This window comes from Lycorma delicatula, chromosome 1 (genome assembly GCF_047948215.1).
Source record: "Lycorma delicatula isolate Av1 chromosome 1, ASM4794821v1, whole genome shotgun sequence".
Lineage (NCBI taxonomy): Eukaryota > Metazoa > Arthropoda > Insecta > Hemiptera > Fulgoridae > Lycorma > Lycorma delicatula.
Window position 1 is genome coordinate 16641709 of NC_134455.1, and position 20951 is coordinate 16662659.

Sequence of the window (20951 nt, forward strand, 5' to 3'; positions counted from 1 at the left end):
AAGGAAGGAATCTTCTTCAAAAGAATACACAGATATGTACTTATCGTAATCGTCATTCTGAATTTAAAAACTATTTTTCTGAAGAAAATGTCTAGTGTTTTGTTATGACATTTCTTCTCTTACGGAAACACTTTGTAATGAACATAATCCAATAGAATGGCGCTTTTATTCATTGATTCCTCTGTAGTTAATTTAAAAGCTGTGCTTCTGCATAATGGCAATAAATTCCCATCAGTACCTGTGGCTCACTCTGCTAGTATGAAAGAAACATATGAAAACTTAAAACTTTTATTGGAAAAGCTTCAGTATGCAGTATATGAATGGAATATTTGTGGTGATTTGAAGGTAACTGAACTTATTCTTGGTCTGCAGATTGGTTACACAAAGTACTGTTGTTTTTGTGCGAATGGGATAGTAGGGACAGAAAAAAAATTTCATAAGAAAAGAATAGTCTAAATGCAAATCACTCACTCCTGAACAGAAAAATTATCCATTGTGTAATCCTAAAAATGTGTATCTATCTCTGTTACCTAACATACTTAATGAAGAATTTTGTCAAGGCCATGGGCAATACTCCTGGTTTCTTGTACTTAAAACAGAAGTTTCCTAAAATTAGTGATACAAAATTGAAAAAAGAATATTTGTGGGTTCATAAGCGCAATCACTAATGCATGATGAAAAGTTGAAGGAACTATTGAATCCACTGGATAAAGCAGCTTGGCAAGCATTCAAAAATGTTACACAGAGTTTTTGGGAAATCGAAAGGCAGAAAATTATCATGATATGTCAACTATTCTATAAAAGTTTGGTTGTAATATGTCCTTAAAAGTACACTTCCTGCACTCGTACTTAGATTTATTCCTGGAAAATCTTGGTGTAATTAGCGACGAGCATGGGGAACACTTTCATCATGAGACTTCAGCTATGGAAAAGAGGTATCAAGGCAAATGGAATTCTAATATATTGGCAGATTATTGTTGGAACATCAAGAGGGATGCTCCACAGGCAAAAATATAGTAGAAAATTGTCATTTCTTACTTTTTAGGCGAGTCAATTGTTTGAATATTGAGTAGTTAAGAATGCAGAAAGTATTAAAATGTTTGAAATTATAAATGCCTGTCTCTCGGAAACCTTGTGTGATGGGGAAAAACCGATCATATTTGAATTCAGGAGAAAAAATACTATCGGTATCACTTATTTTTCTTGCAAAGAAAAAAAATTATTTTTTGTTCCGCAGTGTCGTAGGAGTAGATATTTTATTTTTTTCTTTAATGTCTAAGAAATTCTTAGTCTAAATATTAATCATTATGTATTTTCAAATATATTTATCATTTTTTTGTAAATATGACATTGGAAGCAGGGTGGTACATTGGTAATATCTGTGACTTACAATTGGAAAAGCATTGCACCACCTAAAGATCTGGTAAGCAGGAGGCTATTTCAAAACTAGACAAACACAAATTTTTATTTAAAATTAATTAAGTCTGTTAATAAATAATAAAATAATTTTTATAAGCAATAATTCATACCTCTGCCTGCTGTGTGTTGAGTAATGTTTTACATACATCAAGAGGCGTGGTTAATGCTGCAGCGAATCCACCTGCTACTGCACCCGAAACCATATGCGCTATAGGATTATATGACCTTTCAGGATTTGTTATCGACTGTGAAAACTCATATGTCATAAAGTGTATACTTTGAAATGGTACATTCATAGCTAATGTCGTTGTGTAAGATCTGTAGAATGCATACACACCTTCACTTTTATACAGTTTGCAGATACACTGGAATAATGACTTGTAAGGACTATTATACATCTGCATTCGCTGCTTTACAACTATAAGACAAATCAGAAAAAACAAAGCTTGACAGTGTATCATTCTACATAAAGGAAACATCATCCATTACCTGAAATAATTAAGCATCAAGTAATAAGACAGATTAAACTGATTTAATATACTTCAGTTCATTTTAGTAAAGTAACCAAATAAATTTTTAACCAAACATTAATTAAACACCATAGATACTTTATTCATGTATAACTATATCAAACCAAATCCTAGCTTTTATCTAACAAAGTTTTGTTTTGTTAAACCAAAGGTTTGTTTTTAGACAAAACTAGGAAGTACATTCAATATTTACTACGCCAAGATTAAAGTATGATTAGAAATTCTCTTCTTGAGAAACTTACAGTATAATTTTGTTGTGTGTTTGTGGCTCAATCAGTATATTTAGAGATTGACAGTTGAAAATGTTATAATTACAATTTAAAAGTTAAAGATCATAAGTAAAACAAGACAAATCAATAATAATGACAATAGTAACAATAATAACCAACAAACAATAATATATAAAAAAAATAATGATCGTGGTAATCACAACCACAACAATAATAGTAATAATAATAATAAAAAACAGTGATTACATACAAAACAGAATTTAAAGTAATCATCAGGATTTGTTCACAGGTAAGTAGATAATGAAAACCAGAATTCAGTCCCATTGGGAAAAAACATTAGCATGACCACTAGTCTTAACAATTTTAGCCAATAGTCTTATATTAACAAGAGTACAATAGATAAGACTAGTATGAAGTCCTTTAATTGCAAATACCTTTGTTGTTCACAAATAAAACTACCCTTCCAATTTATGAATGAAATTTAGTACATTATCTCTTTCACTTTTAGTCCATCAGTAACTCACTCAACCATTTCTCGTTTTCATATACACACACTGGAATTACTTGTGATGTCACCTTAATAATGTCAAATTCACATAACTATTATAACACTCTTATCTCACAGACTGACACCATGAGATGTTATGGTGTCAGTCATTATGGTATCAGTTATGGTATCAGCTTAGACTGATTGGCAGAATTAATTTCAACTGATCTTCCCTGGAGTATTTATACTCCTACCTTCTTTACCTGCCAGACCAGACCCCAGTTGAGCATGACAACGATCGACTGAGGCCTTTCGTTTCTATGCATTTCTAACCTGGCTCCGGTAACTCTTCTGAACATTTGTTGTTGTTCTCTGAAGAACATTTGTTTAGGTGTGTCAGTGGCCAGTATTAGAAAAGACAATTGTTCAACAGACCCTTTACTAAAAGGTTTCCTTTTAGCCCCTTTCTGGATTCCTCCCATTATTATATTTTCTACTATTTTCTTTTTAATTGGTAGGAATCCGTTACTCGGGTCCACTATATCGGTCTTGTTACATTATGTTGAATGTAGCAGAAAAAAAAGTAAAAATCAAAATTATATACTCAACCTGTTGAGACAAACAAATACTGATTATTAGTCATGAACATGTTCCCAGATCACTTTTTTACATTACAACAAATTTAAAAAAAATTAATTACATACAATTTTCTTTAAGTAAGCTAGCAAAATTTAATATTTCCAATCTGCTTAAACATTACACATTTAATCCTTAATAAGCAAATGAACAGAAATGACTCCCAACAAACTTTGCAAAATTTCAAGCCAAATACACAAACCATTTTTACAATATAAAAATCTCAAAAAAATATGTCGTAATAGTTCACAGGTGAAAAATTATTATTTTGACTAACAAAGAAAATAAAAATGGATGCAATTTTTATTAATCTTCATTAATGAAAACAGCTACAATAAGAAATAAAGACCTTTTATTTTTTTTTTTATATACATCTTTATTGTACAGGAATTTATTTACTAAACACTTTCAAAATATTTTATGAATATTTAATGCTGAATCAGAATAATAAAAGCTAAAAATTATAAAACCGCAGAAATATCTATACTTAATTGCTTAAGGCTAATTGGGAAACTTTTTCTAGGGATCTGGATAAATGCCTAGGCAGGATACCACCATCAGCAAAAACTATAGCAGACTTATTGGAGCAGTAACAAATACCGCTAAGAAGTCCATCCCTAGAGGGTTTTGCAGAGAATATATCCCAGGGTGGTCCCAAAACAGCGAAGTTCTCTACCGAAGCTTCCTTGAGATGGGCAATCAAGAGGTGGCAGATGAGCTTCTCCAAAGCCTCGATGCTGCAAGAAACAGCGGAAAGCCTGAACTTTCAGACTTTCAGAAAAAATTAGGAAGCAAAGCTCCCATTCAGAGACAAAAAGCAAATGTCTCCCCAAACATCATAGCATCCCACATAGTGGCAACGTTTAGAGCACTAATAGACAGGGTGCACACAATTGAAATAAAATGTGAACTCAGAAACTTGCGAAGAGAGGTGAGGGAGACTGAGTACACTCATCCTTTTACACTTGCAAGAGATTGAGTCGGTGCTCAATGATATTACTCCAGGAAAAGCACCAGGATTCAATGGCATCAATCTGGAATTCCTATTAAACTGCGGAAAATATGCAAAACTTTGGCTGGCCAGATTCTTCTCTAAGATAATGCAGACCGGACAGTTCAAACAATCTTTGGTTGTAGCTGTGGGACACTCTGTAGAAAGCAATCTATCAAAACAGCAATTGCTGCCACAGAGGAAGAATTCAACCTAACTGACGCCTGGCGTCAATAATGGACCACAAAGCAGAATAACAAAATTCCACGTATTACTCAAAAGCCGCCGGGGTTTTGATTTGCCATGTAAGACATGGTCAACGTTAAACAGAATTCGAACTCAGCATGGTAGGTGCGCCTATTTCCTGTATAAATGGGGTAAAACTGATGCCCCTTTGCGAGTGTGGTGTAAATCAAACTGTTAAATACATCACAGAAATATGCCCTGGGACAGATTATGATGGGACTCCTGAAGATTTCCTGATGGTGACTCCAGAATCAGTAGCTTATATTAATTTGTTAGATGTTTGTAATTTTTGATTGCAATTTGTTTGTATGTAGGTGCCATACACTAAATAAATAAATTGCTTAAGGAAATCTACATTTACAAAAAAAAAAAAAAAATGCATTAAGGATAAAAATAGGAGAAATTTATAAAATGTAGAAAAAAAAAAGGACTTTTAGGGCAATTATGTTAATGTTTACCATTATATAACAATGTAACTAGTATTACAAAAAAAAATCTTTTGAGATTAATACAAATTATACATTTTTCTAACTTTAATGATTAAATAACCATATAATTTTGAAATATATGCATGAGAATATTTTATGGAAATTTTACAACACACAAAAAAAGGCAAACTTAACCAGAATTTGATTAAAAGCGGAGATATTTGCATAATTTGCCAAACTTCTCAGCCACATTACACATTTTTTTCATGTAATAAATACATATTTACTTTTACCAATATACATAAAAATATGTTATATAGATCACATCAATATAAGATAAATTATCTTTATCTACGTTAAAGGCTAATGTTTACATAAAAAATTACTACAAAATAATTCACAATTCAGAAGCTACTACTTGAAGTTATTTTGAGCAAATATTTATATACACATTAAATGGGATGCAGATAAAGCAAACTTTTGGTTTTTAATTAGTATTATTTAAAATTTCATCAATATTCCTGTAAAAGAAAATCTTTTAACTGAATTTTAAATAAATTGTATGGAAGATTTTTCAAACGGTTTGATAATTTGTTAAAAGTGGCAACAAAAGCATAAGACCATTTCTTGTAAGCCAAAGTATTATGTTGACTACAATACAGTTCCATTATCTGGTTTGGTAATGGTTTTGATTTTTTTTTTTTTGAGAGTAAATGACCATTCTTTTTAGCGATTATACATTTATAAGCATAAATTAACATACTTAATTTTCTAAATGTAGGTCTGCAAATACTTAGGGTACCAGAAAATAGTAAATGACAGTCCATTTTTGTATCTCAAACACTTATACTGATTTTTTGAGAGCCCAAGAGTTGACATTACAGTTTATACAAGAATATAATTAGGCATAATAAATACTTAATAATGATGACAAGTTCAGCATTTTATTAAGGTGCTTCAGAGCAAAACAGTACAGCTTGATTTTATGACTAATGAAATCTATATATCATAAGTGGTACTTATTTTCAATGGTTCTAGAGTTATAGCTAAATAAAATCTTAATTAATGAACTATTTGGATCTTACAAGGGGTAAGCACATCGGTTCGAATTAGACTTAATTTTTTTTTTAACTTTTCTTTAATTTAAATATACTGATTTATTAATAAATAAATTAACCTCTGATTATAAAAACAATTTTACAATAAATAATAATTCAATAATAACAGAAAAAAAAAGTAATTTAAAATATAAATATAATAAAAAAATATACGTAATTTTATAGGCATACAAGGAGAAGTCAAGTGGTGTCCATAGCGTATTTCTTTTTCTTTTTTTTTATTAAAGGGCAAGCTAGAAAGAAAGCCTTCTGAAAGTTGTTAGTAACATTTTTCATTACAAATAATGTTATTACTTCACCAATTTGTTGTTTCCTTCAATGTTTTAAGAACACTAAAATTCTATAAGCTATGACAAGAAAGTCAACATTTGATTCCTTATTTATCAACCACTATCATATTACAAATTAACATGATTCTTAGCTAATATTTAGTTCAGGTTTTAACTACAAGGTTAGATACCCTACTAGCATATTGGGGGAGAAAGACAGCATCAAATAATATTCATCATGAACTTCTTTAAAAACCAAATGATGCAGCACATTCAAAGTGATCTTGTGTATTTAGCAACAGTAAAGTTCATGTTTGTGATGGATGAACCAAAGGATCATCCTACCGTGATGTCAGATTCTGTTCACATAACTGAAGCGGATCTGTGTAGTCTGTATAGTAACCATTACATAATACTCAAAGAATTAATAGTAAAATTAATTTTTAAATCTGGAACATTGTTCACAACCAATAAGATGTGAGAACAGGAGGGTCGTCCATGCTAGCTGGCAAAGAACTACACAAAGAGAAAAAACTATATGGTTTTAATGAATATGATAATTTAATTAGTAAATAATAGCTAGGGATAAAGCAAAGATAAAAGACCAATCATATAAAGCAAAAGCATTTAAAGTTGACTACTGTCAATAATTTCAGTGACACAATAAATAATAAATAAATAAATCATATATAAATAATAATAACAAATAAATCACATATTTTATCAAAAATATGAATAATGTTATACAAAAAATTTAATATCAAGACTTTTTCCAATTTGAGAGACTTTTCTTCTGTTACTGTTTCTGAAGAATGTCTTTTTAATTAAAGGAGGTGGTAGTAAATTGTTTTAAATTTACTTTACATCTCGTTAAAAGAAAAATATTTATCAACAGAAAAATGGATAATATGTTATATTCCATTGATGATCTTTTCAGCAAAAAGCAATTATTGAGCTTCAGTCAATAATAAAATATTCAAGATTGCTGTCCTTTATAACATTTACAGCCTTCATTAAACCCATTGATTTTAAATATTCTGCAGTAGTAAAAAGAAAAATAACAAAGAAATCCTACTGAAAGCAAGCAGTAGTAATAATTAAGGAAAACCACTAAATAAAAGCAAGATGTATATGAAACAATACTCTTATGGCAATATGTCAACGATTCATGGAAATCACTTCAAGAAAATGCGTTGTTAAAAAGGTGTTGGGATAATCTAATTAGCATCTCTTATCTTATGATTGTTACTTGTTGTTTAAGCTACTGAATAGCTATGACAAAGGTTTTGCATTTAGGGGTGTTAAAAGACTCCAAGGGATATTGGATAAGAAGGCAAAGGTAAAGAGGGAAATGTTATTCCTTCTGTAGCTTTTAAGATTACTAATGTTAATATTCCTATAACATTCATGATCCCCAAATAAAATCTCCTTTGTGTCTGGTAAAAAATTAACGTTTGATTAATTTTTACATCATACCTGACTATCTTTAAAGAAAGTGCTGATAAAATATTGACTTTTTATTTGCTAATAAAATATTGGATAAGATACGAAGAGGAAAGTGAAAGCTTTGCAAACTCCAGATGAGGCAAAAGAAAAAATGTTACAAGCCCAAAATTATTTTACTGTTGGTCAAAAAATATTTGAATGAAATGTTCAAAATATTTATATTAATGAGAATGTATTGTTCGGAGGAATTAGAGGTTTAAAAGTAACACTAAGAAGGATAAACTCTGCGAAAGATATAAATAATATTGTAACTTATTTTTACAAGAGCTTTATTTATTAGTTTACTTCTGGCTTTATAAGCAAACAATGGCCAACAGAGGTACATTTGTAATTTTTTTCCCAAAGTGACAGATCATCTTTGATTATACTCCCACCAATTATTACTATACACAACATTTGCATTACTATACACAAAATTCACAACCTAATATATAAACTGCTTCCAAGTAAAATGTGCGCTAATTACAGACAATGTGTCCATTATTCTAGTGAGTAATACTACTCTGTAATGTATTAATAACAGATAAGATATTTTGCGTAAATACTACGTTCTATCTTTCTTGAAGAGAACATGTTATCATTATAAAAAAGTCTATTAGGATTTTTATTTATTTACTGTCAGATTTTTATTTATTACTTGAAAGATGACCATTTAATTAAGATATAAAATGCAATCTTTACATACTAAATTTATTGCTAATAAAAAAATCTTTGTAATCTACATTTATTATATAGTCACAGTTTGTTTATCTGAACCCTTCCCTTTCCCACCTAATTTCATCCATGTGATACCCCTTCATAATGTTTTTATTAATAATATACAAATAGCAAATAAAATCTGATAAGAAAACTACTAGTCACAGATTCATCACATAATGGGGATTGACACTAGTGGTCAAGGAATGAAATGACTGCCAGGATTAACAGTAGTGAAAACTGCCATTAATCCCCCACCCACCATATTCATATTGAAAAGTTGAGATATTGCATTTCTTAATTATTTTTATTTGAAATGTGTTCTACCTATATAAATAAATGAATAACACATTGTCATCCAAAAGATTTGTCTCTTCTCAATATAATCAAAAAGAAGAAATTTTACTAATACAAATATTTCTTTTTAAAACTGTGTTTTGTTAACATTCTCAAAAGAGTCAAGTAGCAAATACATCCACTACCCACCAGCTCCTTAAATTAATAAACAATAAAATATATATCTTTTAAAAATGAATCATTCATTTTTAAATGTAATCTACTTTCATGGAATATTTAAAACCTTTATAGAAGCCATGAAATTCACACAAAAAACATTAAAAGATTATAAATTTCTCAACCCGATTAAAAAAAAAAGATGTATTTTTGAAAAATGTAATATGAAAAAATCTAAGTATAATTTAAAAAAAAAATTATGATTCAAGGTTCTGTATTGAAATGGTCTTTTGAGATGTTATTACTGACAACTGATCAGATAAGTTTAAATAGCACTGGCTCAGTGAACAGCCATTCTACACAAAAATAGATTCATCTATAATCTATATTTAAAAGAATTTGTATATATTTAAGCAAATTTTGTTCTGACAAAAATATTTAAGTGTACGATGTCCTTAGTAGAACTGGGTTTGATTTTATTTCACTTTTAGAGTTCTCCTTTAGGATATAAGAATGTTTTATAAGAAAATATTGATGAAAAAGTAGATGGAAAGTTTTATTATATGCTTCACACTAAACAATATGAACAAAAAGAACTCATTTGAAAAAAATGTTAGTAATATTTTAAAATTGTAAATATGTATTTTTATCTTTTCTACCTACTTGGAAAGAGTAGTGTGATTTATATTTTCACCTGTTTTCCTTCTATTGGTTATAAGGTCAAGGTGACTGATATGCTTCACTCCAATCGCTTCTATTTTCACATCCTTTTATTTATTTAAATAATAATATATGTAAGGTATTTCAAAAGGCCGAAAGAGTGCCAGTTGTTTTTATTTTTATTTTCTGTTACTTTTAAATTCTAACTGAATTTCATTTTTAAATTGTTGAAGTATAAACTTTCTTTCAATTATTTTAAAAGTATTACTGCAAATTGTTTGATGATGCTTTTCCAGTTAAAAACCAAAGCAGATAAAGAGGGAGGTACTCCATCAGTGATTTAAGATTGTTGAATGGTAAAATGTTTGCATTGTATGTATATTTAAAAACACTAAAAGTGATATTAAAAATATATACTTACAATTACAGTAAAAAGAAAATATTGTTTAGTAAAAGATATATAAATATGGGTTGCGTACAATTACATTATATATATTTCTAAGTTTTTTAAGACAACAATGTAAATAACTAGAAATAAAAGTGGTATTTTCAAATGAAATTAGAGAGTACATCACACACTTTTAATGTCTTTTTTATTGACATTGCTATTGGTTACAGTTTACTAGCTTGAACGAGGTAGATGCTGGAATGCTCTTATGTAAAATTAGAATGAAATCTCATGTTCTGGAGGCATCTCTTTAGTATGATAAAGGTAAATTGGTTAATTAAGTTGCTTATTACTGTTGTAATTCAAAGGCCTCAGTTATTAACAATGAAATCCCACCTTGACTCCTATTTAATAAATGATTTTATTATTTTTAATAACTTAACTTTCTAAAAATATAATTGCTATAAAGTTTATTAATGTATAAAAATGCCCAACAAAGCCAGACAGCTATCAGCCAGTTAGCCTGATTTTAATTTTCAAGATATTAAGTCTTTTGTATAAATAGATACTTGATTTTTTCGTCAAACATAATCAAATACAATAACAGTAAAGATTCAAGAATATGGGAACATGTAATTATTTACATTAAACTCTAATTTGTGCCACCAGAATATGTACTTTATTTTGATCTATTTGCTCCTATCTATGATGATTAAAAGAGTCATTTTGCTGCTTTTCCTGAAGGTAAAGAATGTTTTACCATGAAAAAGAGAAACTCAAGATATGACTTTTGGTTAAAATAAGTAAGAAAATTAATGTTGAGTTCTGTCTTTCAGATTTTAATTTTGAACCACTGCATATTCAACAAGAACATGTAAATCACATTTGCAGCAAACTCTACTGGATGTTTTTTGTGCTGAAGAAGGTAAAAAAGTCTTAGATTTTGTACCTTTCCGTGCGTGAACCTGATTTTGGTGTTTAACTGTCACTTGACGGCCTACATACATGCAGGCAACACTCCATATGACCAAAAGTATTTTAAATGGGAAAAAGAGATAATAAGGAATAATTCTGATTCACATCAAAGAAACTACTGTAAGCCAATGTTTGTAAGGATAGCCACTATAATGAAAGTAAATATCTATATTTTTCAAACATTGAAAATGAACAATTAAGAGGAAAGCACACAACCCATATGTCTTCCATACAGTTAGTACCATATAAAAAAAAAGTTCTGGTATAATAAAAGCAAAATTTTCTGCGCAAGTTTCCAGTAAAGGTTGGAGTGGTTTCAAACACAGAGAAAGGAAAATTAATAAATGGTCATTAAAGAACACTTTTCGCTCAAGAAGTGAATTTTTGGAAATTGATATTTATATTTCATTTTAAAATGGAATAAAGTTTCAGACATAGCTTTGGTTTTATAGGCATTCAACTTCATCACTGGCCTGTGCTGTCTGCTAATGTTACTTCATTAATGGTGATTGTTGTGGGGTTAGATTTCTAAATCATCCAACATCTCAATGGTAATTTGCTTTGGTAATGATTCACATTTTTTTTAGGCAAAAGAAACTAGCAAAATAGCCATGAAAATACTAATATTTCTTCGTCCAAGGTTTTATACAAAATTCAAAATATCTTACTACCTGAGCTGTATATTAATAAAATTAAAAATTTTTAACTATTATTTTAGAAGTTTAAAATAAAAATAAAATTTTAAAATAAATTAATTTTAGGATTTATAAATAACTATATTTAATAAATAATACAGGGTGATTCAAAGAAACGGGAAATTTTGAAAGTTGTGTTGGTAGCCGTGGGTGATTAGTACCACTTGATAAGTGGCGCCAGCCTCTCTAACCTAACTTGCCATTTAGTTGTCATGGATCTTTGGAGTGGTGCGCAACGTGCATTTGCTATTAAAGCGTTTTACAAAAACAATGACAGTGTGGAAGGAGTGCGAAGAGAATTTCGCCCTCATTTTAATCTGGGACGGCACGGCCGTGTTCCATCAGCACATGCAATTAAAACATGGATATCTAATTTTGAGGAAACTGGTTCGGCAATGAAAAAGAAACCTCCAGGCCGTGAGCGAACCGTCTGTACACCACAGAATGTTCAAGCTTTACAAGATGCTGTCACACGAAGTCCACATCGGTCAATCCGTCATCTCTCAGCATCTTTATAATTGCATAGCTCAAGTGTTTGAAGAATGTTAGTGAAGGACTTGCAATACCATCCATACAAGTTGCAAATCGTCCAGGAACTGAAACTGAACTATGCAGTTGTGCGAGCACAATGCTGTAATGTAATGCTTCCGAAGATAAATGATAACAAAGAGTTTGTTCACGAACTGTGGATGTCTGACGGAGCGCATTTCCACCTCAGTGGATTTGTTAACAAGCAAAATTTCAGATACTGGGCACAAGAAAATCCTACGCAGCTGCACCAGCGTCCGTTGCACAGCCAGAAAGTGACCGTGTGGTGTGGTATGTCATCTTACGGTGTTATAGGCCCTTATTTTTTTGAGGATAACAACGGTCTTGCGATTACAGTGACGTCGGCTCGTTACGTAGCCGTGCTTGAAACCTTTGTTGTGGAACAACATAAGAGATTTCCACCAATTCTTAACACAGCCTGGTTTCAACAAGACTGAGCAACATCACATACTGCACGAATATCGGTGTTAGCTGTATGCCGATTGTTTGTAAACGTGTCATTTCACGAAATGGTGACATTAGATGGCCTCCCAGAGCGCCTGATCTCTCAGCTTGCAATTACTTTTTGTGGAGTCACCTTAAAAGCAAAGTGTTCCACAGTAGACCTGCTCTAAACGGAAGAACTGAAGGCGAAGATCCGAGAAGCAATTGCGGAAATTCCAGTTGAGATGTTACGTCAAACCATGAACAATTTAACGAAGAGACTTCGTGAGTGTTTATGCAGAAGAGGAGGTCACCTGCAAAATGTCACCTTTAAAAAATAAACTAAAATGTATGTATCCTAAAATGGCAACATTTGTACAATTACATGAAATAAAATTCATTTTCTAAAAAAAATTTTCATTGTTATTTAATTTTTTAAATTTCCCATTTCTTTGAATCACCTGTACATAACTAATGATTTTGTTTGAATTATAAATGTAATAATTAATGCTGAAACTGTCATGGTATTAATGTCTATATTGAAAATAGCATTACAAATCATATCACCACGAAATCCATAAAAAATTCTCTTTAAAGCACTTTTACAAATTATAAAAAAAAATTTACTTACTAAAAAAAAAAATTAATTCATTCTAAAAATATACATATGCACCCATACAGACAAAGACATACACTGACTGTCAAATTAATTGAGGCATGATAAAAATGTCTCACAGGAGAAATCTTTGGCACAGGAACATTTTCATTAATTTGGCTGAATTTATGTCCTTCTACAACAATTAGACATTCTGTGTATTTTTAGGAAGATTTTATTGATGCCACTGATGCATATCAATAATTTGTTTATAGCAAATATAACATAATCCAAGTGTTTATTATTAGAGAACAGCCAATGCAATGAAACAGGATACAAGTTGTTATTTAATAATAATCTTGGAAAAAATGGCATCAAAAGACAATTTTTGTAACCCCTCTAGTTTAGATTTAGGAGATGCATTAATCAATAAGCATCTTGGACACTAGTTTAGGTTTTTGGATAACTGCTACTTAGGAATCATACAGAACTGCTACCTCCTCCACTAAACCCCAATAAACAGCAGTTATCTTGCAACATGGTGCCAACATGGAGACTAGGGGATGGTTAACACAATTCCTACTGTATCTATTCAAGGGAATACCCATAAATGAATTACCTTCAATTAGGCTACTGTAATTTGGGATGATAATATCTTGTCTGGGACAAGAAATTAAATAACTTGTGAGTAAACAGGAATGAGTGATTTAAAGACCCATTTAATAAAATTTAAACTTAAGTAGCTATCCAAAGGCTAAACCTATACCATTCATCATGCACTTTTCATAACAATTCATTTATGTAATTATAACATTTAAAATGCTACCACTTAAATAACATTATGTAAATGGTATCCATTCATAAACTCAAATTTGCAGCAACTCATTTCAACAGGTACAATGAGATGCTTTCATCTTTTCACAACTCCTTGTTATTAATTCAAAAATGCTGTAAGGACGATCATGGAATACTTAATTCTTTTCTTTGAATCTCCATAAAAAAAAGTGCATAAAAAATCTAGATCTTGTACGCTTAATATAGTCATTCAAGGATTTTATATGATTTCCAAAAGGATATTATAAAATGATAACCAATATTCTTACCAAACACTTGTACATCCATTTAAATTTAGGATCAACATTCTACCCAAAGTGTGCTGAAAAGGCATAATGAAACAGCATGTTGTCAAGCAATATGATATGAACACTACACTACAGTTTCTGCCGTTTTATTTTTTTATTAGATATACACACTTTCTTCATCAATAATGAAGTTGTAACTTCAGAATTTTCAACCCATGCCTACAGCATGTCTTAATGGAATCAAATCCTGAGCCCAAAACTATATGTACATACAAATAATACAATTTCTTTTAATTTATAATTTCCAAAGTATATTTTAGAAATTCTCACTACCCATACCAAAGTTTTTTAATTAGACCGGAACAAAAATTTAAAAGTACTTATTCTGTCATTAAAAATATCCCAAAAAACTGATATAAATAAGCTACCAAGGACTGTCCAACAAAGTCTATGTGAGAATAAGTCTTCTGGTTTGCAGACAGAACGCTGCAAAAAATGTTCCAGCTATATACAGATCTCTTCAGCTTTGGGGGAAGACTGTCAGTAGTAATACCTCAGCAAAGTAAAAGGTTATGAAACTGTTAAATCTAATATAAAACTACAAAGTCCATTTATTTTTTATTTTTTTACAGAAAAAAACTTTCTGCTATAACCGTAAAATAACAAAAATTACTAAATGTTTTCTAAAAGTCCTTTCATTTTATCCTTCTGTAATAAAATCACTTCTTTATAAAAAAAAATAATAATTTGCTTGCTTCCTCATATAAAATATACTTATTCTCATATATACTCATATGTAATTATTTCATTACTGTATAAATAAAGAACATACAAAATCTCTCACCGTCAGCAGGGGTCATAATTCCATCATGTAGAACTGTTGAAAAACATCCAGCAGCCCCTGAAACAGAACAATATCTTATTTTATTGTTAATGTTGTAATCTTGGTTTTATCAAAAAAATGATTGCAAAGCTAATACTATTGACATAAGCTAATACTATAAAAATAACAGCAATAATCTAATCTAATAGTGTAGTAAGTCGAGATTTATGTGGATGTGAATTTTTTTTTATACAGTATGAAGATGACTTTAAACATACATATGTTCAGTTGTTCTATATTTCAAGTTCTCTCTTAAGTAATAAAAAAAAGCAACATAAAATATAATTATCTCTTATAAATTTTAACTGTTTATATTTTGTGCATAACACCCAGCAATGAAACTGATTTATGACTATCAACATTTTAAACAGTAAGATTTTAAATAAAAAATTTGTTAAATACAGCTTTAAAATTTACAACTCGCCTTTCAATGCATTCACTCACCTTTAAGCCTGCTGAAGATAGTTTGCATGTGCAACTGAAAGTATTATGTCAGGAGTTTTATAAACTTTGTATTTAATAAATCTGGTTCAGTTTGTTATTTAAATTGTTAATATTAAGAAACATAATTTTTTTTCCAAGAACATGATTTGATAATAAAATGATATTTTTTCTGAATATATTTAACCATTTAATAAGAGTAATATTAGATTTTAGACTTTTATGACTAACTTACTTTTACTAAAGAGAAAACAAACTGACTAATATGCTGCAATTTTAACAAAATTAAATTAAATTAAAAAAAAAACAACACATTCCAGTAGTTGTAATGGTTTCTGTATTTGGTGTAGTATGGATCATCATATAACTGAATCATAAGATGGTACAGGTACAGGAATCTTGTATATAACCAATCAAAACAACAAGCACAAAAACTAGTGCTTTAATAATAATTATTATAATATCATTTAATAGCAAGTTTCATATAGAAACCAGCCGAAAATACGAATACTACAGGTAAAAAGGGTGTATAGATTGTGTTTTAACAATTTAACTTTTATAAACTCCTGGTTAGTTAACTGGTATACACTGACAAAGTATAGTGACCACTGAGATTTTCAGCTAAATATAATAAGTTCACTTCTGCAAGAATCCATACAAACTATGGTTTTCCTGAATATAAAAATGCAATACTTATATATTCATAGATTCCAAACCTGCTGGTTTGAAGACTACCTTTTAGGCGCTTCTTGATGAACAATCAGTATGGTCTTCACTCTGGTAAAGGGCAAAGAAGATGCCATTTAGAAGGTTATGAGTACTGCTTCAAATGAATCCAAATATGTGTTAGGAGTGTCTTGGATACATCCAGGGCTTAATAACACTGATAACATAGTTTTTGTTTCCTAACATGCGATACATGATTTTAATCTGTTTTTTGATGCTGAAAACGAACATGAACTCGGAATCTATCATCCACCAGTTTTGAAACATTTTTAATAAAGGATTTTTTTTGTTTAAGCTCCTATATTGTATTTTGTTAGCTCATTTTTTGTTGTTATATTTGTTAAGATAATTTGTAAGCTGTAAATAAACAACACTAGACAAAGAATTAAATCATATCATAGTCATATATTATGACATCATATCTAATACTGAAGTGTGAGCATTCATCAGATTAATTATGTGTGTACAGGCCAAAACATGTAGTTGAAAACACAGCTGTGTTGTTTGCATTAAGCACTAGATTTAGGAATGAATTAATTTTTTTCAGTATTATTGCTGTCTTAAGTTTTTCAACAGTGCAGTAACATAATACCTCAAAATTATGTAAATGATGTGGATGCCTTTTGTTATGTATGTGGTGAGTTTACTGTACAATCAAATAGAAAAAAAACATTACACCTTTAATTAAAAAAGCATATCATTTGTATCTTCAGGGTAAAATTGGTGATCAGGATAAGATGTGGGCTCCTCATATAGTATGAACTAATTGTTCTGCATATTTAAGAGGATGGCTGAAAGGTACACGAAAGGCTCTGCCATTTGGTGTACCTATGGTTTGGTGTGACCCAAAGGATCATGTAACCGTTTGTTACTTTTGTTTAACATGTGTCTGGAATTTCTAAAAAAATTTAAACATACTGTAAAACATCCTTCACTGCAATCTGCAATTTCACCTCACAGTGAAATTATTCCAGTTCCTGAGCACGTGTGAATGTATGTTTTAAAAGCAGCAATGAAGAATCAGGCAGTACTGAAGAAGACAACAATGATTTTGATTTTGAATTATCTTCCAATAAGCCACAACTTACAACACAAGGTGAATTAAATGACTTGGTTAGGGATTTAAATTTTATCAAATAATCAAGGTGAATCTTGATGCTGTTAGGATCAAGACTGCAAGGATGGAATCTACCTAAAAAAAAAGTACAAAGATTTTGGGCTTTCGAAGCCAACAAAAAGAACTTTCTCAGTACTTTATTGATGAAAATAATTTGGTTTATTGCACAAATTCTGATGAGCTTATGTTGCACTTAGGACAAGCTCATAAACCTGAGGACTTTCATAGATTCCTCCAAGTATAGTTTAAAAGTGGTTTACTACACAACAGTAACAAATATCCTTCAATACCAGTCGCTTATGGATTAATTTGGAAGAGGCATATAATGTGATGGAAGATGTTCTTGAAAAAATAAATTATAAAAAACATAACTAGAACATATGTGGTGATTTGAAAGTTATAGCTATTTTGTTAGGCATGCATGCAGTTAGGCTATACTAAGTACACGTGTTTTCTTTGTGAATGGGACAGCCAAGCTAGGGATAAACATTATGTTACCAAAGAATGGAAGAAACGAGACAATTTAACTCCAAATGGGAAAAGTATTATTAATGAGCCCTTAGTTGAACCCAAAAAAATATTTTTACCCCCTCTCCATATCAAGCTAGGGCTAATGAAAATTTTGTAAAAACAATGAAAGACAAAAACTTAGTGACAAAAACTTTCTTGGGAAACAAAAATCTGACAATTACCAAGATATTGTTAATCAACAACTTACTTTATACAGAGCTATGAGATGTAATATGTCTTTGAAAATACCTATCCTCCACTCACATCTGGATTTTTTCCCGGACAATCTCGGAGATGTACGTGACAAACACGATGAATGTTTCCACCGACATTTCGGTGATGGAAAGCCAATATAAAGTGAAATGGAATACTAACATGCTAGTCGATTACTGTTGGACATTAATTCGGAATGTGCCTAAGGCTATTTATAAAAGAAAAGCAGCAGCAAAATCATTCTAACACAGGTATGGTCATGACATTAATACCTGTGCATGATTGCACACAGATTGAAAGTGAGGTGCTCTCAAGCTATTTCAGCAATAGAACTATTCGTTCTTCATGACAGCAGTTCAGAAGTAGGCTGTCTAAAGGATATAAACCAGGCAATATATTAAATCCTCTCATCTGGATTGTCGAGTTCTACTGTTTGATGCGGTTGAGGGTTGCTCAGCGTTTGCCGCATCATTGCTTATGTGAATGATGGACCGGTTGAAGGAAACTTGCGAAATGAGGTCGAGTTCAAGTTGACCCAGGCATGCTAAACTTCAAGGCTTTCTTAAAAGGTCAATTAGCCGATATACGACTAGCGCGGGTATCGATGGTGGGCCTTCCCATCACGTATGTCCTATTCAGAAATATCTGGCTGTTATTCTTCATGAGAATCTTCGATTCAGGTAGCACCATCAGGTTTTTGCAAAAAAGGTGGTGTGGGATGCTTTCTTTGGTGTACATAAGGTCATCCATCCCTATTGAGAGTTTAATTTTTGTACCAGGCATGTTCTTTATAAATGTAAGGCCATTATGTTGTACACTGCGCCCATTTGGGCTCGTCATATGCAGTTTAAAGAATATAGGGAAATATAACAATATTTAAAAGAAAGAATAATATTCTTTTAAAGAATATTTATTCTTTAAAAGAAGAATATTTTAAAGAATATTTAAAAGAATTACTGCTTCTTTTCTTAGCAGTTATGGGGGTTACTGGGGGTTACGCCGGTATCAACAGGTAAAACCTACTGATATTCTTGCCACAGAACACAATTTGCGCTACACTTCCAAGAAATCAGGTCACCTTACTGCAGAGCTCGTATGAGATTGAAGACCAGGGTTTTGAATCTTGGTAGATTAAGTGAAACGAATCTTCTACTGGTCATTATACAGATGGTATTTTTCCAGATGTTACAGGTTTGGTAGCTATTAGGTGGGTTTCTACAGTCATTATAGTATTCAATTTCTATCTGGACGTAATGCTTTCAGACACAAATAGGCTAGGTTTGGGTCGGGTCATTGCCTGGATTGTAGGGTCGATGATACCATAGACCATGTCCTCTATGTTTGTCCGAAGTATGAAGCTAAACATACCGGGGTTGTTAGGAAGGCTGAGAGTTAATTCCTTTCTGGAATAGTGGATTAACTTGGAAAACTCTTAGAGAGCAAATACTGGACTAGCTTCCACAAGTTTCTTGCTCTACAAAGAGCAGCTAAAGGAGTTTGATGCTTATTTTAATTACAGTAGTACCCCGGGTACTAGGGACCTGCTTGGGCATTTAATGGGCAATGGTAGGAGTGTTTGGCATCGAGCCCCAGTTAGATGAAATTTAATTTTCTTATTTTGTAGGGAATTCAATTGTTGTGATGGAGCTGCAATGTGGGATTAATCATCATTCCAAAAGTGGACCAGATCAGAAGTTCAGTAACTTGAAGTAGATGAGAATTTCCTCTGAATGTGCAGACATTGAGTCAGCGAATTCCCAACTGAAATTAAGTTGATTTAAACTTAGATAAACTTTGTTATCAAAGAACGAATCTGAGGCAGTAATAATTGCGAAAAACAATTTTTGTGCATTATGAGATTAACGCACTGTTTAAGATTAGTTAATAATTAGTTAAGTCTATGAATACTAAGAATCACTTAAGAGTATTTAGAATTAGGCGTGGGTTAAATGATATAACTCAGTTAGATAGTTGTCAGGGCAATGATGTAGAACAGAAGAGAGATGTCTGAAGAAGCTTGCAGCGAACACAAAGGCTGAGTTGTTAATCACTGATGGAAATATCTACACAGGAATTTGGATCAGTAACATCCTGACCGAGGCCTAGCTGATGACTATAATATGTAATCAGTAAAGAGGGTCAATAAAACAATCTCCAACAAAGCCCATCAGGACTAGGAATGAAGGGGGTGGTGTGGTGACTAGAATAGTCACAAAGCGGATGACTTCCCTTACGATGGTCAGGATCTCAGGAATCTTATGTGCTTGAAGTCCACTTAATGAATTACAGCACACCAGAATATCAAGTTACCCATCCCTGATGTTACATGTATATGAATTTCTCTGTAATTTCAGCAATGAAATTGTTGATTTGATGATACAAACTGATTATATATAATGACCACTTTGCCCAACTTAAAAATTTAACTTAAGAAATTTATTTACACCAGTGAAAATCAACTCATCTGGATTTGGCTTCTAGCAGTGATCACTTTTAGAACACCATTTTGTCATACTTATAATTACTGTACAAAGGTAATTTAAAAATATCTATGAGATAAATAAACTTCTCAAGTACAGATGTAGTGCAAGAAGTTAAATAAATAAAACTTAGATTTCGATTATAAACAGTAAAGAATGATAAAAAAAACTATGTCCAAAGGCAGGGACATTAAAATTTTAGGTT

General features: G+C 31.1%; 1 protein-coding gene across 4 annotated transcripts in view; it reads right to left on the bottom strand.

The window, feature by feature from the left end:
• LOC142329398 (mitoferrin-2-like) overlaps positions 1-20951 on the bottom strand; it is a 122304-nt gene that overhangs the window by 43920 nt on the left and 57433 nt on the right. For all 4 annotated transcript variants that reach the window (XR_012757505.1, XR_012757515.1, XM_075374011.1 and 1 more), the window contains exons 3-4: positions 15221-15277; positions 1530-1837 (exon numbers count right to left, since the gene is read on the bottom strand). Coding sequence is in view for 2 of the 4 variants with exons in the window: in XM_075374011.1 (XP_075230126.1) it covers positions 1530-1837; positions 15221-15277 (365 nt within the window). In the remaining 2 variants the exon portion in view is untranslated. The remainder of the gene's footprint in view (positions 1-1529; positions 1838-15220; positions 15278-20951) is intronic.